The sequence below is a fragment of the Pelophylax lessonae genome (genome assembly GCF_965119305.1).
Source record: "Pelophylax lessonae genome assembly, chromosome: 13".
Lineage (NCBI taxonomy): Eukaryota > Metazoa > Chordata > Amphibia > Anura > Ranidae > Pelophylax > Pelophylax lessonae.
The window spans coordinates 206,196,272-206,221,302 of NC_138780.1; the positions used below are offsets into that span (position 1 = coordinate 206,196,272).

At 44.4% G+C, this 25,031-nt stretch overlaps 1 protein-coding gene across 1 annotated transcript in view; it reads left to right on the plus strand.

Annotated features, from left to right (window-relative positions):
* Nucleotides 1-25,031, plus strand: part of PRIMA1 (proline rich membrane anchor 1) — a 97,850-nt gene that overhangs the window by 48,091 nt on the left and 24,728 nt on the right. Inside the window, exon 4 of the mRNA XM_082275390.1 lies at nt 24,204-24,315. Coding sequence (XP_082131516.1) covers nt 24,204-24,315 — 112 coding nt within the window. The remainder of the gene's footprint in view (nt 1-24,203; nt 24,316-25,031) is intronic.

The window sequence follows — 25,031 nt, forward strand, 5'->3', positions numbered from 1 at the left end:
ATTGAGTCATGGTCTTATGCCCATATTAGGCCAGTGGTCATTGGGTCATGGCCTTGTGCCCATATTAGGCCAGTGGTCATTGGGTCATGGCCTTTTGCCCATATTAGGCCAGTGGTCATTGGGTCATGGCCTTGTGCCCATATTAGGCCAGTGGTCATTGGGTCATGGCCTTGTGCCCATATTAGGCCAGTGGTCATTGGGTCATGGCCTTGTGCCCATATTAGGCCAGTGGTCATTGGGTCATGGCCTTGTGCCCATATTAGGCCAGTGGTCATTGAGTCATGGTCTTGTGCCCATATTAGGCCAGTGGTCATTGGGTCATGGCCTTGTGCCCATATTAGTGGTCATTGGGTCATGGCCTTTTGCCCATATTAGGCCAGTGGTCATTGGGTCATGGCCTTGTGCCCATATTAGGCCAGTGGTCATTGAGTCATGGTCTTGTGCCCATATTAGGCCAGTGGTCATTGGGTCATGGCCTTGTGCCCATATTAGTGGTCATTGGGTCATGGCCTTTTGCCCATATTAGGCCAGTGGTCATTGGGTCATGGCCATGTACCCATAATAGGTCAGTGATCATTGGGTCATATGCATATATTCGGTCAAAAATCATTGGATCATGGCCATGTGCCCAACTGCCCATATTAGGTCAGTGATTATTGGGTCATGGCCATATGCATATATTAGGTCAGTAATCATTGGGTCACGTTCATGTGCCCCTATTGGATCATGGCCATGTGCCCATATTAGGTCTATGATCATTGAGTCATGGCCATGTGCCCCTATTAGGTTAGTGATCATTAGGTCCTGGCCATGTGCCCATATTAGGTCAATGATCATTGGGTTATGGCCATATGCATATATTAGGTCAGTAATCATTGGGTCATGGCCATGTGCCTATATTAAGTCAGTGATCATTAGTTCCTGGTCATGTGCCCATATTAGATCAATGATCATTCGGTCATGACCATGTGCCCCTATTAGGTTAGTGATCATTGGGTCATGGCCATGTGCCCATATTAGGTCAGTGATCATTGGATCATGGCCATGTGCCCATATTAGGTCAGTGATCATTGGATCATGGCCATGTGCCCCTATTAGGTCAATGATCATTGGGTCATGGCCATATTCATAGATTAGGTCAGAAATCATTGGGTCATGGCCATGTGCCCATATTAGCCCAGTGATTATTGGATCATGGCCATATGCATGCATTAGGTCAGTAACCATTATGTCATGGCCATATGCCCCTATTAGATCAGTGAATAGTGGGTCGTGGTCATATTCATATATACTGTCAGTAATCATTGGGTCATGGCCATGTGCCCATATTCGGTCAATGATCATTGCGCCATGGCCATTTTTCCATATTAGGTTGGTGATTGAAATATTATGTCCATGTGCCTATAGGGGGGGTCATTGATGTCATAAGCACCCCTACCCCTATGTGTGCCCCCTTGTGTACATCAGCTGCAGGAAGGGGGAATCTCCTGTCCACAGTTTATTGGCACAGCAATGGAAGAGAACTTCTGGGTTTAGATGAAGTTGGGTTTGGACCAAACTCATCCTCATCACTATTGACAATGGTCGTCAGGACAAACCAGGAGAGAGAGACTTAATTTTCCTAGGGGGGAGACAGACAGCAATAATAAATGCTGTGGGACCCTTCGATCATCCATGAAGGAGTGAAACATTTCAGCAATCTTGTGACTGATAAGTTTTCAACATCAACAGGATAACTAGTGTACAAAGGAAATCAACAACTTCTGCTCTGAAAGTTTTTTGTAAGTTTAATTAGGAGAGAAGAGTTACAAAGTAATAGTATTGTATACTGTATATTAGAGAGCAGAGTAATTAGCATGCACATAGATTGCTAGAAATGGCAGCAATTTCCAAGCATCTGACTTCTTGACCGCCCCCCCCCCCCCCTTCAACCTCTGCAGCAATGCTGGCAGCACTCATACATCTATTTCCCAAAGATAACCTCTGGATATGACGCTGAGCATCTGCACTCAACTTCTTTGGTGGACCATGGCGAGGCCTGTTCTGGGTGGAACCTGTCCTGACCTGTTGCTTCCCAGCTACCTAATGGGGGCGCGAGTACGCCTCTGGGGCATACTTGCCAACTGTCCCGTTTTTGCCGGGACAGTCCTGGCAAATGGGAGCCTGTCCCTGGTAATTTACATTGTCCCGGCAATGTACTTTTTTACACTTTGCACTTACTTAACCACTTTAGCCCTGGAGGATTTGGCTGCTCAAAGACCAGGGCCTATTTTGCGATTCGGCACTGGGTGACTAACGGACAATTGCGCGGTCGTGCGACGCTGTACCCAAATAAAATTTACGTCCTTTTTTTCCCACAAACAGAGCTTTCTTTTGGTGGTATTTGATCACCTGTGCGATTTTTATTTTTTGCGCTATAAACAAAAAAAGAGCGACAATTCTGAAAAAATAATAATATTTTTCACATTTTTTTTAATATGAAATCCCCCCCCAAAAAAATGTAAAAATCAAACTTTAACATTTTAGGCCAATTTGTTTTCTGCTACATATTTTTGGTTAAAAAAAAAAAAAAAAAAAAAAAAAATCGCAATAAGCGTATTTTGATTGGTTTGCGCAAAAGTTATTGCGTTTACTAACTAAGGGAAAAGATTTCTAATTTTTATTCTATTTTTTTTAACTAGTAATGGTGGTGAGCTGCGTTTTTTTTTTTTTTTGCGGGACTGCGACATTGCGGCGGACAGATCGGACCCTTGACTGACATTTTTGACACTTTTGGGGTTACCAATCAGTGCTATACATATGCACTGTTACTGTAAAAATGACACTGGCATTGAAGGGGTTAACTATATTAGTGATCAAGGGGTTAAGTGTGTCCCTAGGGGCGTGATTCTATTTGTCAAGAGGCGTGGCTTGTGATGTAACCACAGACATACGATCCTACATTACGATCCTACATAGCAGGATCGTATGATCTCTGCAGTTACACCAGGGAGAATGCCAGACGGCTTTGTTTACATCAGCCGCCTGCCTTTCTCCCTCTCCAGCGGGAGATTGCGAGTGGCCGGCGGACATCGGAGCCACCGGTCACACGCACGGGGATGGCCGTGAATGAGCGGGGACGAGAATGCGTCTCTGGCGGCTCGCGCTCGCCCCCTACAGGCTCCTGGGCGAGCGACGTAGTACTACGTCGGTTTGCCCAGGAGGGGCTGACTGCCGCAGTAAATATACTGTGGGCGGTCGGCAAAAGGTTCATGTATTTATTTACACCTTGCACTTTATTTATATTTCCATATTACATTTTTCTATGGTCACTCCTGAGCACATTTCACACTTTAGAATTGCAGGGAATTGTGATGAGAATTTTAAACTTTAGGCAGAAGTAGTGCAGCTGAATGGGATAATTATTCCAACTCTGATACTTTGGCCTCAAGTTTAATATTCCCTTTTCAATTTCCTGTAATTCTCTCTTTATTGAGTAGACCCTATAATCTGATGATAAGTAGGCGGAGATTAATTATGTGGGGTGGGCGGAGCTTCAGTGAAGTGGGTGTGGTAAGTAATTGATAGCTGTGCTGCAAAGTGTCCCTGGAATTTTTTTTCAAATGTTGGCAACTATGCTGGGGGCCCCCAGGAGCGCTACCGCGAACCCAATGTATGGTACGTCGGTTCGCGCAGCTGAAGCCAGTCTACTGCAGTATATCTGCGGCGGGCGGTCGGGAAGTGGTTAACCACTTAAGCCACGGAGGATTTTCCTGCTAAAAGACCAGGGGGTATTTTGCGATTCAGCACTGCGTGAATTTAACGGACAATTGCGCAGTCGTGCGACGCTGTACCTAAACGAATTTGACGTCCTTTTTTTCCCACAAACAGAGCTTTCTTTTGGTGGTATTTGATCACCTGTGCGATTTTTACTTTTTGCGCTATAAACAAAAAAAAGAGCGTAAATTTTGCAAAAATAGCAATATTTTTCACATTTTTTTTATATGAAATTCCCCCCCAAAAAAAATGTAAAAATCAAAATTTTTTAACATTTTTGGCCAATTTGTTTTATCCTACCTATGTTTGGTAAAAAAAATTGCAAAAAGCGTATTTTTATTGGTTCGCGCAAAATTTATCGCGTTTACTAACAAAGGGAAAGATTTTTGTCATTTTTGTTGTTTTTTTTTTAACGCGTAATGGCGGCGATCTGCGATTTTTTTTGCGGTACTGCGACATTGCGGCGGACAGATCGGACCCTTGACTGACATTTTTGACACTTTTGGGGTTACCAGTGACATTTCTACAGTAATCAGTGCTATACATATGCACTGTTACTGTAAAAATACACTGGTAGTGAAGGGGTTAACTTTATTTGGGAGGGAGAGGCTGTGTGTGTCCCTAGGGGCGTGCTTTCTACTGTGATTGGCTGTGGCTTGAGCTGTAAGGACACTGATCAACGGATCTACATAGTAGATCCGTGTGATCAGTGTCTTTACACCGAGGAGAATGACAGGTGGCTTGTTTACACAAGCCGCCTGACTTTCTCCCTCTCCCCCGCCGATCGCCGAGTGACCGGCGGACATCGGGTCCGCCAGTCACACGCGCGGGGGGGTCCGTGACCGCGCGGGAGCAGGAGCGCGCCTCCGCGGGCGCGCGCTCGCTCCCCAGACCCTCCCAGGCTAGTGACGTTAATTAACGTCACTCTGCCTGGCAGGGGCTGACCGCCGCAGTAAATCTACTTGCGGCGGTCGGCAAGCGGTTAAAGAACCTAACATTAGCATATAAGCACTTATTTATTCATTAGTAAAACACATAATTGTTTTATAATAATAAAATAATAATTGTGTTTATGAGACGTTGGCCTTAGGATACATGCAAGTCAAAAAAATATAATGGAATTCTCTGAAAGTAGCAATTTGATATCGGAGGCGGAGAGCGCCATTCTCATCGTTTCTGATCCTGAGGGTTTCTGCGGTTTCGGCTCGGCTCATGCGGTCTGCGTGCTTGTTGCATGTAGCTGTGTGATTTATAATAATTAGATTCAGTGCAGCGGAAGGGATTTTCTGCAGGGGAACTCATGATGAAATTTGTCTTTACCCGGAACACCAGATCGATATCTTCCGTAATGCAGCAACTATCCAGAGCGTCATAAATCTGCTGCTGTGACAGAGGTCACCGTGCTCCCCCCTCCTTATCGCTGCACTCCTCTGATAAATTTATATGCACCTGCCACCGACAGAGAAAATCGCATTTGCCATCAGCATGTCAAAAATTGTGACTTTAATGTGCTGCGGTATCTTGAGTTTTTCGCTTTTTTCTTCCCCCCATTATAACCTGGCATCATAACCACCTGACCTCTAGAAGATTTACCCCCCCTTTATGACCAGGCCATTTTTTGTGATGCGGCACTGCGTTACTTTAACCACTTTACCCCAGAAGATTTTGAGGCTCAATGACCAGGCCACTTTTTTCAACTTGGCACTGTACGACTTTAACTGACAATTGCGCGGCCATGCAATGCTGTACCCAAACAAAATTTACGTTCTTTTTTCCCCCACAAACAGAGCTTTTTTTGGTGGTATTTGATCACCTCTGCGCTTTTTATTTTTTGCGATATTAATAAAAAACTAGCAAATATTTTGAGAAAAATTGACATTTTCTACTTTGACTGTTAAAAAATATCCAGTATATTCAATTTTTGTCATATATTTAGGCCAAAATCTATTTAGCTACATGTCTTTGACAAAAAAAAAATTCTCAATGAGCGTATTTTTATTCACTTTAAGACCGGAAGATTTTACCCCCTTCCTGACCAGGCCATATTTTGCGATTCGGCACTGCGTTATTTTAACGGACAATTGCACGGTCGTGCGACGCTGTACCCAAATGAAATTTATGTCCTTTTTTCCCCACAAACAGAGCTTTCTTTTGGTGGCATTTGATCACCTGTGCGATTTTACATTTTTGAAAAAGAGCGACAATTTTGAAAAAAAAAACGATATTTTTCACATTCTGATATACAGTATAACATTCCCAAAAAAAAAATGAAATCAAAATTTAACATTTTAGGCCAATTTGTTTTCTGCTACATATTTTCGGTAAAAAAAAAAAAAAATATCGCAATAAGCATATTTTGATCGGTTTGCGCACAAGTTATCATGTTTACTAACTATGGAAAAGATTTATGTCATTTTTATTGTTTTTTTTTTATTTTCTTACTAGTAATGGCAGCGACCTGCGATTTTTTTGTGGGACTGTAACATTGCGGAGGACAGATTGGACACCTAACTGACATTTTTGACACTTTTGGGGATGATATTACTACAGTAATCAGTGCTATAAATATGCACTATTACTGTAAATGACACTGGCAGGGAAGGGGTTAACCCCATGGGTGATCAAAGGGTTAAATGTGTACCTCATGCATACTGACGTGTGTGAAGGGAGGGGGGGGGTTCTGTTACACACACAGAGATCGCAGGTTGAGCTATGCTGAATCCTGTGATCTCTCCCTGTCTGTCACAGAGAAGATCCGCCTGCTTTGTTTACACAAGCAGGCGGATCTTCTCACACTTTCCCCGACGATCGGGGAAGGGAGGCGGCAATCGCCACCTCTCCTCCTCCAGCCCGACTCCCGTTGTGTCTAAACACACAGAGATCGCGGGTTGAGCTATGCTGAATCCTGTGATCTCTCCCTGTCTGTCACAGAGAAGATCCGCCTGCTTTGTTTACACAAGCAGGCGGATCTTCTCACACTTTCCCCCGATGATCGGGGAAGGGAGGCGGCAATCGCCACCTCTCCTCCTCCGGCCCGACTCCCGTTGTGTCTAAACACACAGAGATCGCGGGTTGAGCTATGCTGAATCCTGTGATCTCTCCCTGTCTGTCACAGAGAAGATCCGCCTGCTTTGTTTACACAAGCAGGCGGATCTTCTCACACTTTCCCCGATGATCGGGGAAGGGAGGCGGCAATCGCCACCTCTCCTCCTCCGGCCCGACTCCCGTTGTGTCTAAACACAGCGGGAGCGAGCCTCCAGCGGCGCACGCGCCGCTGAGACCGCCAGGAGTCCAGCGACGTATGTCTACGCCGCTGGACCCAGGGGAGCCGCTGTGCTGCAGTAGCAGCACAGTGAGCGGTCGGCAAGTGGTTAACTGACAATTGCGCGGTCATGCAATGCTGTACCCAAATATTCCTTTTTTTCCCACAAATAGAGTTTTCTTTTGGTGGTATTTGATCACCTCTGTGTTTTTAATCATTTGCATTATAAACAAAATAAAAAAAAAACTCTATAAGCAAAATAAACCAACAATTTTTAAAAAAAAAAAAATATGCAATAAAAAAAATTGAAAAAAAAAAAAAAATAAATGTTCTACATAAATTTAGGCCAATATGTATTCTGCTACATATTTTTTTTTTTATAAACAATGAATTGAAGAGAACTGTGACACATGTAACCATCATCCTTATTTGTATAGATATGAAAAAAAAAAAGGAGGGGGGGGGATGTCAGACTGTACAGGCCAAATAGAGGGATATCCAAAATCAGATAAAATACATGTTGCAATTGGTGAAACGCCTCGGCAACGAAGAGCTGCACAATATGTAGTACTCACTGTATCAGTTATTACAATTCCCTTTAAGGAATCGCTTTTTATTCACCCGTCATTGTGTATTGTTTTTATACTTTTTTGATACAATAAAAACATGTATTTTATCTGATTTTGGATATCCCTCTATGTGGCCTGTACAGTGCGACATTCTTTCCCCCCCCCCCTCCCTCCCCTTTTTTATCCTCTTTTTTATAAACAATGTTACTTTGTATCTTTCTATCTCCCGTCTGATCAATGTTTATAAACAATGTTACTTTGTATCTCTCTATCTCCCGTCTGATCAATGTTTATAAACAATGTTACTTTGTATCTCTCTATCTCCCGTTTGATCAATGTTTATAAACAATGTTACTTTGTATCTCTCTATCTCCCGTCTGATCAATGTTTATAAACAATGTTACTTTGTATCTCTCTATCTCCCGTCTGATCAATGTTTATAAACAATGTTACTTTGTATCTTTCTATCTCCCGTCTGATCAATGTTTATAAACAATGTTACTTTGTATCTCTCTATCTCCCGTCTGATCAATGTTTATAAACAATGTTACTTTGTATCTCTCTATCGACCGTTTGATCAATGTTTATAAACAATGTTACTTTGTATCTTTCTATCTCCCGTATGATCAATGTTTATAAACAATGTTACTTTGTATCTCTCTATCTCCCGTTTGATCAATGTTTATAAACAATGTTACTTTGTATCTCTATCTCCCGTCTGATCAATGTTTATAAACAATGTTACTTTGTATCTCTCTATCTCCCGTCTGATCAATGTTTATAAACAATGTTACTTTGTATCTCTCTATCTCCCGTCTGATCAGAGCCCATTCACACTAGCACGACTTGTGAGGCGACTTGTGTAGCCCCAGGTCGCTTGACATAACAAAAGCAATGTTAATCAATCAGTGCCGTCTTAATTGGCACTACTGAAGTCGCTCCGACTTCAGAAAAGGGTCCTGTACTACTTTGAGGCGACATGTGATCCGACTGTCCCATAGACTTCAATGGGAGTCGCTTCCTTATCTTAATTGAAGCGACTTGTTATCAGACTTTCCAGGAAGAAGAAAGAGATTAGCCAGGCATTCCCCACAGACAAAGTCGCCTGTCTCTTCAAAGTAGTGCACAAGTCTCTTCCAAGTCTCTAAACAAGTCTCTAACAAGTCTCTTCAAGTCACGGGGCGCTTTTCTGGTCGTGGTAGTGTTAACCGGCTCTAAATGTTTATAAACAATGTTACTTTGTATCTCTCTATCTCCCGTCTGATCAATTTTTATAAACAATGTTACTTTGTATCTCTCTATCTCCCGTTTGATCAATGTTTATAAACAATGTTACTTTGTATCTTTCTATCTCCCGTCTGATCAATGTTTATAAACAATGTTACCTTGTATCTCTCTATCTCCCGTCTGATCAATGTTTATAAACAATGTTACTTTGTATCTCTCTATCTCCCGTTTGATCGATGTTTATAAACAATGTTACTTTGTATCTCTCTATCTCCCGTCTGATCAGAGCCCATTCACACTAGCACGACTTGTGAGGCAACTTGTGTTGCCCCAGGTCGCTTGACATAACAAAAGCAATGTTAATCAATCAGTGCCGTCTTAATTGGCACTACTACTACTACTACTCGCTCCGACTTCAGAAAAGGGTCCTGTACTACTTTGAGGCGACATGTGATCCGACTGTCCCATAGACTTCAATGGGAGTCGCCTCCTTATCTTAATTGAAGCGACTTGTTATCAGACTTTCCAGGAAGAAGAAAGAGATTAGCCAGGCATTCCCCACAGACAAAGTCGCCTGTCTCTTCAAAGTAGTGCACAAGTCTTTTCCAAGTCTTTTCCAAGTCTCTTCCAAGTCTCTTCCAAGTCTCTTCCAAGTCTCTAAACAAGTCTCTAAACAAGTCTCTAAACAAGTCTCGGGGCGCCTTTCTGGTCGTGGTAGTGTGAACCGGCTCTAAATGTTTATAAACAATGTTACTTTGTATCTCTCTATCTCCCGGCTGATCAATGTTTATAAACAATGTTACTTTGTATCTCTCTATCTCCCATCTGATCAATGTTTATAAACTGTTACTTTGGATCTTTCTATTTCCTGTCTGAGCAATGTTTTGGTAAACTCCAGGCGGGCTGTCATGTGCCTTTTACTGAGGAGTGGCTTCCGTCTGGCCACTCCCATACAGGCCTGATTGGTGGAGTGCTGCAGAGATGGTTGTTCTTCTGGAAGGTTCTCCTCTCTCCACAGAGAAATGCTGGAGCTCTGTCAGAGTGACCATCGGGTTCTTGGTCACCTCCCTGACTAAGGACCTTGTCCCCCAATTGCTCAGTTTGGCCGGGCGTCCCGCTCTATGAGGAGTCCTGGTGGCCATGATCTCCTCATGGAGACAGAACAGCGGTCTGCCATTGTAAACACGTTCTGTCAGTAATGAACACAGGGATCCCCTTATTTAGGAACACAGGTCTCTGTGTTCATGCAGAAAGCCCATCCCCTACACAGAAAGCACCCCCTAGGGACACATTTAACCTTTTGATTGCCCTTGTTGTTAACCCCTTCCCTGCCAGTGTCCTTTTTACAGTAACATTACATATTTTTTAGCACTGATTACTGTAGTAATGTCACTGGTCCCCCCAAAAGTATCAAAAATGTCAATTAGGGGTCCGATCTGTGCGCTGCAATGTCGCAGTCCCGCTAAAAATTGCAGATCGCCGCCATTACTAGTAAAAATAATAAAAATGACATAAATCTTTCCCGTAGTTAGTAGACACGATAACTTTTGCGCAAACCAATCAAAATACGCTTATTGGGATTTTTTTTACCAAAAATATGTAGCAGAATACAAATTGGCCTAAAATTATGAAAAAAAATTGATTATCAATTTTTCCTTTTGGAATGTTATATAGCAGAATGTGAAAAATATTGTTTTTTTTTTTTTTTTTTTTTTTTTTAGAATTGTCGCTCCTTTTTTGTTTATAGCGCCAAAGAAAAAAAAAAATTTGCAGAGGTGATCAAATACCACCATAAGAAAGTTCTATTTGTGGGGGGGGACATCAATTTTATTTGGGTACAGCATCGCACGACCACGCAATGTTGTCAGTTAAAGAAACGCAGTGCTGAATCGCAAAAAAAATGGCCTGTTCATTAAAGGGGGGTAAATCCTTCCGGTTCAGAAGTGGTTTGGCCTGGTCATGTAAAACCTTCTGGAGGTCAAGTGTTTGAAGCAGAGTTCCAGTCCCCCAATTCAATGTTTTTTAGAGATGCTCCCCCGTTATTGTTACCACTTTTATTGTAACATTTGGATACTGTCACTAATTTGTTCCTTATTGTTTTTTTTTTTAAGTCATTTAAAACTAACCTGATCTTGGAAGCTGGCAGGGTCCATTGCTGTTGTGGGCATCTGAAGCCTGCTTGTCTTTATTTCTGGGATTTAATGCAGCTGGCTACCCAGCATGCACCTCCCGATCGCGCACCTGCGCAGTAATGCCACTCTGCGCCGCTGTTTCTTCCTTCCTAACTCCCCCCGAAATCAGGCGAGGTTTCAGTATTAGCTAATTATACATTTTGTTTTTTTTCCTAAATACCTTATTTTAGATGTCTTAATGCGGCACTTCCAGTCCGACCGCCTAGGAGATGTCGTCCCAAGGAGATTCCTATGGACTCCTGGAATAGATGCCGCCGACATCCGAGGAGTCCATGAGAATCGCCTTGTGACGACATCGCCTAGGTGTTGCCGGACCGCAAGTGCCGCATTAAGACATCCAAAATAAGGTATTTAGGGAAAAAAAACAAAAAAAAATGTATAATTAGCCGTTTGTAAATGCAATGCAGATAGGCATGTGGATGCTAGTAAATTTAAAAAATGGGTGGAAGGAACTCTGCTTTAACCGGTTGCCGACCGCCGCAAGTACATATACTGCGGCGGTCAGCCCCGGCCAGGCAAAGTCACGTATATATACGTCACTAGCCTGTCAGTTGCTTGTGAGCCAATAGCGGGCGTGCACGCGCTCGCGGAGGCGCGCGCCTGCCCCGGCTCGTTCCCTGGGAAGTCCGTGCGTGTGACCAGCAGACCCGATGTCCGCCGGTCACTCGCGATCGTCCTCCGTGAAGGGAGAAAGGCAGGCGGCTGATGTAAACAAGCCGCCTGTCATTCTCCCCTGTGTAGGAATGGTGATCATACGGTTCTACTATGTAGGACCGTTGATCACTGTTCCTACACTAGTAGCCATGTCCAATCACAGTAAGAAGCACGCCCCTAGGGACACACTTAACCCCTCCTTCCCCAATACAGTTAACCCCTTCCCTGCCAGTGTTATTTTGCAGTAACAGTGCATATGTATAGCACTGATTACTGTAGAAATGTCACTGGCAACCCCAAAATTGTCAAAAATGTCAGTCAGAGGTCCGATCTGTCCGCCGCAATGTCGCAGTACCGCAAAAAAAAAAAAAAAAAAAAATCGCAGATCGCCGCCATTATGCGTTAAAAAAAACCCACCAAAAATGACAGAAATCTTTCCCGTAGGTAGTAAACGCGATAACTTGTGCGCAAACCAATCAAAATACGCTTTTTGCGATTTTTTTTACCAAACATATGTAGCAGAAAACAAATTTGATTGGGGAATTTCATATAAAAAAATGTGACAAATATTATTTTTGCAAAATTGACGCTCTTTTTTTGTTTATAGCGCAAAAAATAAAAATCGCACAGGTGATCAAATACCACCAAAAGAAAGCTCTGTTTGTGGGAAAAAAAGGACATCAGATTTGTTTAGGTACAGCGTCGCACGACCGCGCAATTGTCCGTTAAAGTCACGCAGTGCCGAATCGCAAAAAAAACCCTGGTCGGAATGGGGGTAAAATCTTCCGGGGCTTAAGTGGTTAATAACACTAAACTAGATTTGTATTGGAGGTCTGGTAGAGATTACACATCTGCAAGTAGTAGAAGCAAGGAAACTTTGAGTGCCGAGTCAATGATTCATGACCGGCCTGAGAGCGATTACACACCTGAAACTATTAGCAAGAATAAAACCAACTCAAGATCCCCCAACCTCCCCCATACACGGGATAAACAAATAACTTCTCAAAATGAGTAATAACTAAACGACGAGTGTTGTAGAAAAAGGGAATTCTCATTTCACTGGAAGAATTTATAAGAATGTTAAGAGGGAACAGGGGGGGGGGGGGGGGCGTGGCTTGCGGTGCATGGAGTAGGACGCACTCTCTCCGCCGAAACTCCTGCCTGTTATCCCGATTTCTTTCCCCTTCTGCTCTGCATCCACCTCTGCTGATCCACTCTGATCACAGTACCTCCCAGGCTACCTGTTGGGATTTCTCCCTCCTCCCTGCGATACGTCTCGGCGTGGCAAAGAAGTACAAGCGGGGGCCGACCATGCGGCCCAAGATGGAGCCTCTTGTCTCCGTCAGCAAAGGAGGCAACTCAAAAACTCTTCGCTAAATCGCTGAGCAAAGACACTGCGGTTAAGTCCGCGACCATCCATGTGGGGGTTAACCCCGATCCCCCCCCCCACTGAAGGGGAGCCTGCCACAGATCTGATCCGTGTCTTACTGTTTCCATGTTTTTTACCTTTTGCTGCTGTAGGTCTGCTGGCTCCTGTGGTTCCACAAGCTTGTGCTCTGCTCTTGCTGCACTGACTTAACCACTTTACTACCGGAGGATTTTGCTGTCTTCCGTCCAGGCCACTTTTTGCGATTCGGCGCAGTTCGACTTTAACTGACAATTGCGCGGTCATGCGACGTCGTACCCAAACTAAATTTACGTCCTTTATTTCCCACAAACAGAGCTTTCTTTCGGTGGTATTTGATCACCTGTGCGATTTTTACTTTTTGCGCTATAAACAAAAACAGAGCGTTTATTTTGAAAAAATAACAATATTTTTCACATTTTTTTATATGAAATTCCCCCCAAAAAAAATGTAAAAATCAAATTTTTTTAAAATTTTTGGCCAATTTGTTTTCTGCTACCTATGTTTAGTAAAAAAAATCGCAATAAGCGTATTTTGATTGGTTTGCGCAAAAGTTATTGCGTTTACTAACTAAGGGAAAGATTTCTGTCATTTTTGGTGTTTTTTTTTTAACGCGTAATGGCGGCGATCTGCGATTTTTTTGCGGGACTGCGACATTGCGGCGGACAGATCGGACCCTTGACTGACATTTTTGAAATTTTTGGGGGTACCAGTGACATTACTGCAGTAATCAGTGCTATATATATGCACTGTTACTGTAAAAATGACACTGGCAGTGAAGGGGTTAATTTTATTGGAGAGGGAGAGGTTAATGTATGCCTGGTGCTTACTGACGTGTGGGGGGGGGGAGGTGACTGAGTGACAGAAGGACAGATCGGATGTCCAGCTATGCTGAACACTCCGATCTGTCAGTCCCTGTCACTATGGAGATCCGCCCGCTCTGTTTACACAAGCGGGCGGATCTCCTCACTAGATCCCCGACGATCGGGGCAGAGCAGCGGCGATCGCCGCTGCTCCTCCCCTGGCCCGACTCCCGCTGTGAATGAAAACAGCGGGAGCGCGCCTCCGGCGGCGCGCGAGCGCCGCCTACAGGGGGAGGAGTCCAGCGACGTAGGTCTACGTCGCTGGACGGGAACGTGCCACTTTGCCGCAGTACGCTCCATGTGAGCGGTCGGCAAGTGGTTAAGGGCTCTTTCACACGGGCTTTCCGTGTGAGAGCTCCGCTGCGGTCCTTTTTTTTTTTTTTTCACGGAGCGGGTGACATTTCTGTCATCCGCTCCGTAGGTCCGCATATCATCCCATCCGTTTGCGGATGATACGCGGACCTAATGTAAGTCTATGGGGATTGCGGATGTCAGCGGATGACACCGCTGACATCCGATTTTCCTTCCTTTACGTTTTTTGAACGAAGGAAAAATAGGGTTCTGTTCCGTTCGAAAAAACGGAACAGAACTGAAAGGAAGGAAATCGGATGTCAGCGTATGGTATTCCACTGACATCCGCAGTGCCATAGACTTACATTATGTCCGCAAATCATCCGCAAAAAAATAGGATGATTTGCGGACATATGGAAAGCCCGTGTGAAAGAGCCCTAAGGGGGGGGGGGGGGGAATCCTTCCGGTCCTAAAGTGGTTAAGGACCCTCGGTTGTAAGCCAACTGGTCCCGGTGACTAATTTATGTTAAGTTTTTAGAGTCTAGTTCTGAGTCCGTCTTCTGTTAACCACTTGCCGACCCCTGCACGACTATCTACGTCGGCGGTCAGCCCCTCACAGGCAAAGTGACGTAGGGCTACGTCGCTTGCTTGTGAGGGTCTAGGGAGCAAGCGCGCGCCGCCGGAGGCGCGCTGCCGCGTGGTCACGGACCCCTCCGCGCGTGTGACCGGCGGACCCGATGTCCGCCGGCCACTCTGCGATCGGCGGGGGAGAGGGAGAAAGTCAGGCGGCTAGTGTAAACAAGCCACCTGTCATTCTCCCCTCTGTATGAGAGATGATCATATGGATCTACTATGTAGATCCGTTGATCACTCTGCATACAGTTGAAGCCACAGCCAATCACAGTTAGAATCACGCCCCTAGGGACACACACAGCCCCTCGCTCTCAAATAAAGTTAACCCCTTCACTACCAGTGTATTTTTACAGTAACAGTGCATATGTATAGCACTGATTACTGTAGAAATGTCACTGGTAACCCCAAAAGTGTCAAAAATGTCAGTCAGGGGTCCGATCTGTCCGCCGCAATGTCGCAGTACCGCAAAAAAAATCGCAGATCGCCGCCATTACGCGTTAAAAAAAAAAACAACAAAAATGACAAAAATCTTTCCCTTTGTTAGTAAACGCAATAATTTTTGCGCAAACCAATCAAAATACGCTTTTTGCGATTTTTTTTTTTACCAAACATAGGTAGCATAAAACAAAATTGGCCGAAAATGTTAAAAAATTTTGATTTTTACATTTTTTTTGGGGGGGAATTTCATATAAAAAAAAGGGAAAAATATTGCTATTTTTGCAAAATTTACGCTATTTTTGTTTATAGCGCGTGATCAAAAAATCGCACGGGTGATCAAATACCACCAAAAGAAAGCTCTGTTTGTGGGAAAAAAAGGACGCCAAATTCGTTTAGGTACAGCGTCGCACGCGCAATTGTCCGTTAAAGTCACGCAGTGCCGAATCGCAAAATACCCCCTGGTCGTTTAGCAGCCAAATCCTCCGGGGCTTAAGTGGTTAACCATGAGGGCGCTTCCTGTGACGTCTTATTGACTTATAACATTATAGTCTATGTTACTGTATCCCCCCAATTCTTCTATGAAGACCGAGGAGGAGAATTTATTTAGCTCCTTCGCTTTCTCTCTGCCCTTTGTAGCCGGATTACCTTCATCGTCCTTTTTTGGGGCCAATATGTTCTGGCCTAACTTTCTCACTATTTATTTCTTAACCACTTAAGCCCCGGAGGATTTGGCTGCTCAAAGACCAGGCCCTATTTTGCGATTCGGCACTGCGTGATTTTAACGGACAATTGCGCGGTTGTGCGACGCTGTACCCAAATGAAATTGACGTCCTTTTTTTTCCCAGAAACAGAGCTTTCTTTTGGTGGTATTTGATCACCTGTGCGATTTTTATTTTTTGCGCTATAAACAAAAAAATAGCGTCAATTTAAAAAAAATAACAATATTTTTCACATTTTTTTATATGAAATCCCCCCCCCCCCCAAAAAAAATGTAAAAATCCAAATTTTTAAACATTTTAGGCCAATTTGTTTTCTGCTACATATTTTAGGTAAAATAAATCACAATAAGCGTATTTTGATTGGTTTGTGAAAAAGTTATTGCGTTTACTAGCTAAGGGAAAGATTTATGTTATTTTTGGTGTTCTTTTGTTTTTTAACTAGTAATGGCGGCGATCTGCGATTTTTTTGTGGGACTGCGACATTGCGGTGGACAGATCGGACCCCTGACTAACATTTTTGACACTTTTGGGGGTACCAGTGATATTACTACAGTAATCAGTGCTATATATATGCACTGTCACTGTAAAAATGACACTGGCAGGGAAGGGGTTAATTTTATTGGAGAGGGAGGGGTTAATGTATGCCTGGTGCTTACTAACGTGTGTGGGGGGAGGTGACTGAGTGACACAGGGACAGATCGGATGTTCAGCTATGCTGAACACTCCGATCTGTCCCTGCCTGTCACTTAGGAGATCCGCCCGCTCTGTTTACACAAGCAGGCGGATCTCCAGACTCGATTCCCCGACAATCGGGGAAGAGTGGCGGCGATCAGCGCCGCTCCTCCCCTGGCCCGACTCCCGCTGTGACTGAAAACAGCGGGAGCGCGCCTCCGGCAGCGCGCGAGCGCCGCCTACAGTGGGAGGAGTCCAGCGACGTAGGTCTACGTCGCTGGACGGGATCGTGCCACATTGCTGCAGTAGCAGCAATGTGAGCAGAGGTTAAGTGGTTAATAGAGTAGGAGATAATTGGACAGGTTGGGGTAAGGAGTTCCATAGGATTGGAGAGGCTCTGGAAAAGTCCTGGAGGCGAGTATGGGAGGAGGTGACGAGGGAGCTAGAGAGCAGGGGGTTGAGAGGAAAGAATCGATTGGGTTGGTATTTTGAGACTAGGCTGGTGATGTAGTTGGGGGCTAAGCTGTGGATGGCTTTGTAAGATGCTGCTAGTATTTTAAATTTAATTTGTTGGGTGAGCGGAAGCCAGTGGAGGGATTGACAGAGAGGAGCGGCGGACACTGAGCGATTGGTAAGGTAGAGGAGTCCGGCAGCAGCATTCAAGATGGATTGAAGGGGGAGGAGCCTATGTAGAGGTAAGCCAATGAGGAGCGAATTGCAGAAGTCGAGGCGTGAGATGACCAGGGAGTGAACTAGGAGTTTTGTTGTGTCATTGGTTAGAAAGGGGCGTATTTTGGAGATGTTGCAGAGGTTGAGGCGGCAAGATTTGGGCAGTGATTGGATGTGGGGTTTAAAAGGTGAGTTCAGAGTCCAGGACTACACCTAGGACCTTGGCATGTGGGGATGGTCTGATAGATGTGCCAACGAATTTGACATAGAGACTTCCACGTGGTGGAGGAAAAATTATAAATTTTGGTTTTGGATGGATTGAGTTTGAGGTAATGGTGTGACTTCCAGACTAATATATCTGATAGTAAATTAGTGATATGCGAGGAAACTGAGGGAGAGAGCTGAGGGGTGGATAAATAGATTTGGGTATCGTCAGCGTAGAGATGGTATTGGAAGCCATTAAATAAAAAAATAGTGTAGCGCTTAAACATTATATCACATGTGAATACAATAAAAATAATATTAATATAGTGAATAACATATACTGAAAGTCTATGAAGATCAATAGATAAATATAGTGTGTGATAAAGGTCCAAGAAAGTTCCAAAAGTGCACAAAAGTCCCAATAAGTAAATGTGTAATCTCATCCAGGGAGGAGGCTTGAGCTCCTCTTGTGACAACCACAGGGAAAAGTGGGTGGGGGACACCACAGTGTAGCAATATAGGAGGCAGCTTATAAGAACGGTATGGCCAATCAAGTTAATGAAATGGCCTCACAGGCATATGGGTAAAGGTAGACTCCAGAATCACCAATAAACACCTGGGAAGTCCGGTCTCCACGGTATACTCAAATGGCCAAACGGATGCGGGTATGTATGGGAGATATATGACAAACACCATAGCGTAATCCCGTAGAAATTTCCAACAAGATTTATTAAAAAACTACTTACAATAATCCAGAAAAAGACAAGCACATAAAGGTGTAAGGCTGGAGATCCGATCGCGGCGTCCCGCGTCTTCACTACAGATGGAAAGCACAAGCCGGCACGGAAGGGGGCGTGTGGACGTTGCGTCTGGTACCGCCAATTAGAAGCCATTAGAGGCTATCAGCTGACCCAGGGAGGAGGTGTAGATTGAAAATAGGAGAGGTCCAAGAACAGAACCTTGGGGGACCCCAACAGAGAAAGGAAGAGGAGAGGAAAAAGTAGAATTAAAAGTAGCGCTAAAGATGCGGTTGGATAAGTAGAAAGGGAACCAGTGAAGAATACAGTCCCAAAGACTAAAGGCATGGAGTTTTTTGAAGGAGGAGGGGGTGGTCAACCGTATTAAAGGCAGCAGAAAGTTCCAGGAGTAGGAGTACAGAATAGTGTCCATTGGTTTTGGCCATTAGTACAGGGGCGTAACTACTACAGGGGTTGCAATCGCTACCGGGCTCCATGCTCCAGGGGGCCGGTAGCAAACCAGTGGGTGAACTTCCAGGATCGCAAAGGTCACACTTGCGACCGGACCCTGGCATTGCACCACTGTGGGGAAGCCCCAAGATTGCAGGAATTGGGCCCACAAGATTGCAGGAAGGGGGCCCACTGCAGAACTTGTGAAAGAATCCTGCTGCGGGACCGTAATAAAAGGCCATGCAACGAGTGTAAAGAGCCCCAGGATTAGTGGGAAGAGCCCTGGGCTTGAAGGTAAGGGCCCCGGCCAGGGGTCTGGGGGGCCCTTCATGGTTTCTTGCATCAGGGCCCTGAAGGTTCTAGTTACGCCTCTGCATTAGTAGATTGTTAGTAGACTGTCAGGTGGGCTGTACGGAGCCCTGTGATTTCTATCAGCAGCCCTGGTCCTCATACCACATAGTTTTGGTCAGTGGAAAGATGGTTGTGCAGGGATTGTACCAGGGGCAGACTGGCAACTTTCGGCCCAGGGGGCAAGTACAAACCAGAGGTCCATTGTGCAGCGACTCGGCCCCCCTCCCACTCTCCCTTTTCCCATCCTCCTCCTGACTCCCATTCTAGGCTAAAGCCCTGCTCCAGGTACTCTCTACTCACAGCGCAGGGGGGGGCGGTTGGGGCGCTGGTTGGGAGCTGGGACAGTTCAGTTGGGGCTGGCCAGGGGAGGAGAGTCTCCAGTGGGGCATGAAACCAGCCTCTGCTCAGACACAGTTTACACCATCCATGTTTGGGAAGGAGGCCTGCGCTCTGTCCTTGTCTTCAACCCGTACTCACTAGGTCAGTGGCAGGGACTTTTTACTTCTCTTCACCAGGAATCCTTTAGGCATGTCTGTGGCAGAAGCCATGTAGCCTTTTTACAGGACATCAGAGCGGCCCAGGAGGCAATTTCCCCCCTGCCCCCTGGCCCAGTCCTCCCCTGGATTGTACCCTCAGATTGTAATGGTATTATGAGGCTAGGTTCACACTACTACATGTTGGAGAAAAAATGGCAGCACTGCATAGTTTGCTGTGACACATTTTTGTAAGAGTCGGGGACCTCTTCTCCGTGTTTTTTACATGCAGGGCAGTCTGTTGAAGTTAATAAGCTGCCCAGCACACCCCATGCTTTATTTTTCTTATTATCTTATTGCCCCCAATGGAACATAGTTCTTCTTGATGCCCTATAATTCTCACGTTATCTTAGTTTGTATGTTGATTTTCTTACTGTATGTTCTCCCTCCGGGCTGCAGTTTGATCCCTTTTGGGGTGTCCTGGAGGAGATCCTGACCTTGCCTCCTCTTTCCTTTACCCCGATTGAACTCCACCTTTGCAATATAGTTCTATACTTCAAACTTGATAGATATGTTTTGTTCCTGTGCTATGCAAGTTTCAGGTAGGACTTCTGTATCTATATCTATTTGTTATATGCTCTTAAAACGAATGAAATATTTTGAACAAGAAATTAATAAGCTGCCCTACACGAGGCATGTGGGAACCGCGCTCATTTGCACCTATATGGTATGAATCGAGCTCAACACTAAAAAAAAATAAATAATAATTTTAACTGGAGATACAGTGCCTTGAAAAAGTATTCAAACCTCTTGAAATTTTCCACATTTTGTCATGTTACAACCAAAAATGTAAATGTATTTTATTGGGATTCTATGTGATAGACCGACACAAATTGGCACATAATGGTGAAGTGGAAGGAAAATGATAAATGATACAAATACAGTCAGGTCCATAAATATTGGGACATCGAAACAATTCTAATCTTTTTGGCTCTATACACCACCACAATGGATTTGAAATGAAACAAACAAGATGTGCTTTAACTGCAGACTTTCAGCTTTAATTTGAGGGAATTTACATCCAAATCAGGTGAACGGTGTAGGAATTACAACAGTTTGTATATGTGCCTCCCACTTTTTAAGGGACCAAAAGTAATGGGACAGATTAGCAATAATAAATCAAACTTTCACTTTTTATTACTTGGTTGCAAATCCTTTGCAGTCAATTACAGCCTGAAGTCTGGAAGGCATAGACATCACCAGACGCTGGATTTCATCCCTGGTGATGCTCTGCCAGGCCTCTACTGCAACTGTCATCAGTTCCTGCTTGTTCTTGGGGCATTTTCCCTTCAGTTTTGTCTTCAGCAAGTGAAATGCATGATCAATCCGATTCAGGTCAGGTGATTGACTTGGCCATTGCATAACATTCCACTTCTTTCCCTTAAAAAATTCTTTGGTTGCTTTCGCAGTATGCTTCGGGTCATTGTCCTTCTGCACTGTGAAGCGCCGTCCAATGAGTTCTGAAGCATTTGGCTGAATATGAGCAGATAATATTGCCCGAAACACTTCAGAATTCATCCTGCTGCTTTTGTTAGCAGTCACATCATCAATAAATACAAGAGAACCAGTTCCATTGGCAGCCATACATGCCCACGCCATGACACTACCACCACCATGCTTCACTGATGAGGTGGTATGCTTTGCATCATGAGCAGTTCCTTTTCTTCTCCATGCTCTTCTCTTCCCATCACTCTGGTACAAGTTGATCTTGGTCTCATCTGTCCTTAGGATGTTGTTCCAGAACTGTGAAGGCTTTTTTAGATGTTGTTGGCAAACTCTAATCTGGCCTTCCTGTTTTTGAGGCTCACCAATGGTTTACATCTTGTGGTGAACCCTCTGTATTCACTCTGGTGAAGTCTTCTCTTGATTGTTGATTTTGACACACATACACCTACCTCCTGGAGAGTGATCTTGATCTGACACACATACACCTACCCCCTGGAGAGTGTTCTTGATCTGACACACATACACCTACCTCCTGGAGAGTGATCTTGATCTGACACACATACACCTTCCTCCTGGAGAGTGTTCTTCATCTGACACACACACCTACCTCCTGGAGAGTGATCTTGATCTGGCCAACTGTTGTGAAGGTGACACACATACACCTACCTCCTGGAGAGTGTTCTTGATCTGGCCAACTGTTGTGAAGGTGACACACATACACCTACCTCCTGGAGAGTGATCTTGATCTGACACACATACACCTACCCCCTGGAGAGTGTTCTTGATCTGACACACATACACCTACCTCCTGGAGAGTGTTCTTGATCTGACACACATACACCTACCTCCTGGAGAGTGTTCTTGATCTGGCCAACTGTTGTGAAGGGAGTTTTCTTCACCAGGGAAAGAATTCTTCGGTCATCCACCTCAGTTGTTTTCTGTGGTCTTCCGGGTCTTTTGGTGTTACTGAGCTCACTGGTGCGTCCTTTCTTTTTAAGGATGTTCCAAACAGTTGCTTTGGCCACACCTAATGTTTTTGCTATCTCTCTGATGGGTTTGTTTTTTCAGCCTAATGATGGCTTGCTTCACTGATAGTGACAGCTCTTTGGATGTCATATTGAGAGTTGACAGCAACAGATTCCAAATGCAAATAGCACACTTGAAATTAACTCTGGACCTTTTATCTGCTCCTTGTAAATGAGATAATGAGGGAATAACACACAAATGGCCATGGAACAGCTGAGCAGCCAATTGTCCCATTACTTTTGGTCCCTTATAAAGTGGGAGGCACATATACAAACTGTTGTAATTCCTACACCGTTCACCTGATTTGGATGTAAATACCCTCAAATGAAAGCTGAAAGTCTGCAGGTAAAGCACATCTTGTTTGTTTCATTTCAAATCCATTGTGGTGGTGTATAAAGCCAAAAAGAATTGTGTCGATGTCCCAATATTTATGGACCTGACTGTAAATCTGTGAAAAGTGTGGGGGGGGGGGCATTTGTATTCAGCCCCCCTTTAGTCTGATACCCCTAACTAAAATCTTCTGCAACCAATTGCCTTCAGAGGTCACCTAATTCGTAAATAGAGTCCACCTGTGTGTCATTAAATCTCAGTATAAATACAGCTGTTCTGTGAAGCCCTCAGAGGTTTGTTAGAGAACCTTAGTGAACAAACAGCATCATGAAGGCCAAGGAACACACCAGACAGGTCAGGGATAAAGTTGTAGAGAAGGGTAAAGCAGGGTTAGGTTAAAAAAAAAAAAATCTCCCAAGCTTTGAAGATCTCACGTAGTGCTGTTCAATCCATCATGGGAAAATAGAAAGAGTATGGCACAACTGCAACCCTACCAAGACATGGCCGTCCACCTAAACTGACCGGCTGGGCCCCTACCAAGACATGACCGTCCACCTAAACTGACCGGCCGGGCAAGGAGAGCATTCATCAGAGAAGCAGCCAAGAGGCCCATGGGAACTCTGGAGGAGCTGCAGAGATCCACAGCTCAGGTGGGAGAATCTGTCCACAGGACAACTATTAGTCGTGCGCTCCACAAATCTGCCCTTTATGGAAGAGTGAGAAGAAGAAAGCCATTGGTGGAAGAAAGCCATAAGAAGTCCTGTTTGCAGTTTGGGAGAAGCCATGTGGGGGACACAGCTAACATGTGGAAGAAGGAGCTCTGCAATTCAACTTTTTGGCCTAAAAGTAAAACGCTATGTGTAGGGGAAAACTAACACTGCACATCACCCTGAACACACCATCCCCACCGTGAAACATGGTGGTGGCAGCATCATGGTGTGGGGATGGTTTTCTTCAGCAGGGACAGGGAAGTTGGTCAGAGTTGATGGGAAGATGGATGGAGCTGAATACAGGGCAATCTTAGGAGAAAACCTGTTAGAGTCTGCAAAAGACTTGAGACTGGGGCGGAGGTTCACCTTCCAGCAGGACAACGACCCGAAACATCCAGCCAGAGCTACAATGGAATGGTTTACATCAAAGCATAATCATGTGTTTAGAATGGCCCAGTCACAGTCCAGACCTAAATCCCATTGAGAATCTGTGGGTAGACTTGAAAATTGCTGTTCACAGATGCTCTCCAACCAATCTGACAGGGCTTGAGATATTTTGCTAAGAAGAATGGCCTCTCTAGATGTGCAAAGCCGGTAGAGACATCCCCAAAAAGATTTGCAGCTGTATTTGCAGGGAAAGGCGGTTCTACAAAGTATTGACTCGGGGGGGGGGGTGAATACAAATGCAGCCACACTTTTCACAGATTTATTTGTATCATTTATCATTTTCCTTCCACTTCACAATTATGTGCCACTTTGTGTCGATCTATCACATAAAATCAATAAAATACATTTACGTTTTTGGTTGTAACATGAGAAAATGTGGAAAATTCCAAGGGGTGTGAATACTTTTTCAAGGCACTGTATATTTTAGGAAGCGTATGGATGATGGATGATTAAGCCCAAGATGATCTGCATGTGATTCCTGCATGCCCAAAAAATTGTCTTCTGCCTGCTGGATATGCAGATCGCAGTCATTATCAGGGGTCTGAACTGATGCATTTTAGCTGCTGATTCCTTGGGGGTGGGGCAACTCAGAGTCCTACTAATTTTTTTTTTTTTGCAGTTAAAATCCCGGCATGCTGCGTAGAGGAGACGTGGTGGCATTTCCTGCTCATCGTCCTCGCGGCCGTAGTCCTCTTTATAGTGGTTATTCTCTGCTACAAAGCAATAAAAAGGTGAGTCATCTTTCTGGATCATACCAACCGGACCGTGGGGAAGGGGGGAGTTATCAGTTTTGATTATTTTTTATTGTTCTTTATTATGTTGTTATTGTATCTTTTATTATCCTTTATTCTTGTACTTCTATATGTATAATAAAACAAATTTATTACACAGTCTTGGTTATACAGACGGGCACTTTAATTGAAAAACCTGATTTTTAAGGTCCAAACTTTTTCGTTTTTTGCATTATTTTTAATATAGCAGGGAAGTGTTACAATCAACGGTTTACATTTTTCACTGTTTTATAAGGTAATATCTGAGTTGGTAATTGCGTTTGGATTTATACCTTTTGTGGCTACTGAGGAATATATTTAAAGGTGAACTCCGGGGAAAGGGAAAATCCTCCCTTGCTCTGGGGCTGACGCCCTTCACTGCAAGGGTTAAATGATCATTCAGGTCTAGAGGCCCAAAAAAGCAGTTTTATATACGTGATCCTCCACCTCCCTCAGGCTCCCTCCACCAGTGCCAGAAGAGGCCATCCAGAGCCCAGGGCGAATATTCCAAACTGTGCCCCCCCCCAAAAAAAAAAACATATGAGTTAGTAAAAATCCCCCCCTTCGAAAAAATAATTGAGCACTAATCTGCATGATTAACCTCCTCCCAATTCTTCCCCTCCTACTGAAAACCCCCCTCATCCCCACTCCCAGCTCAAATTTGCTCTCTCCCCAAG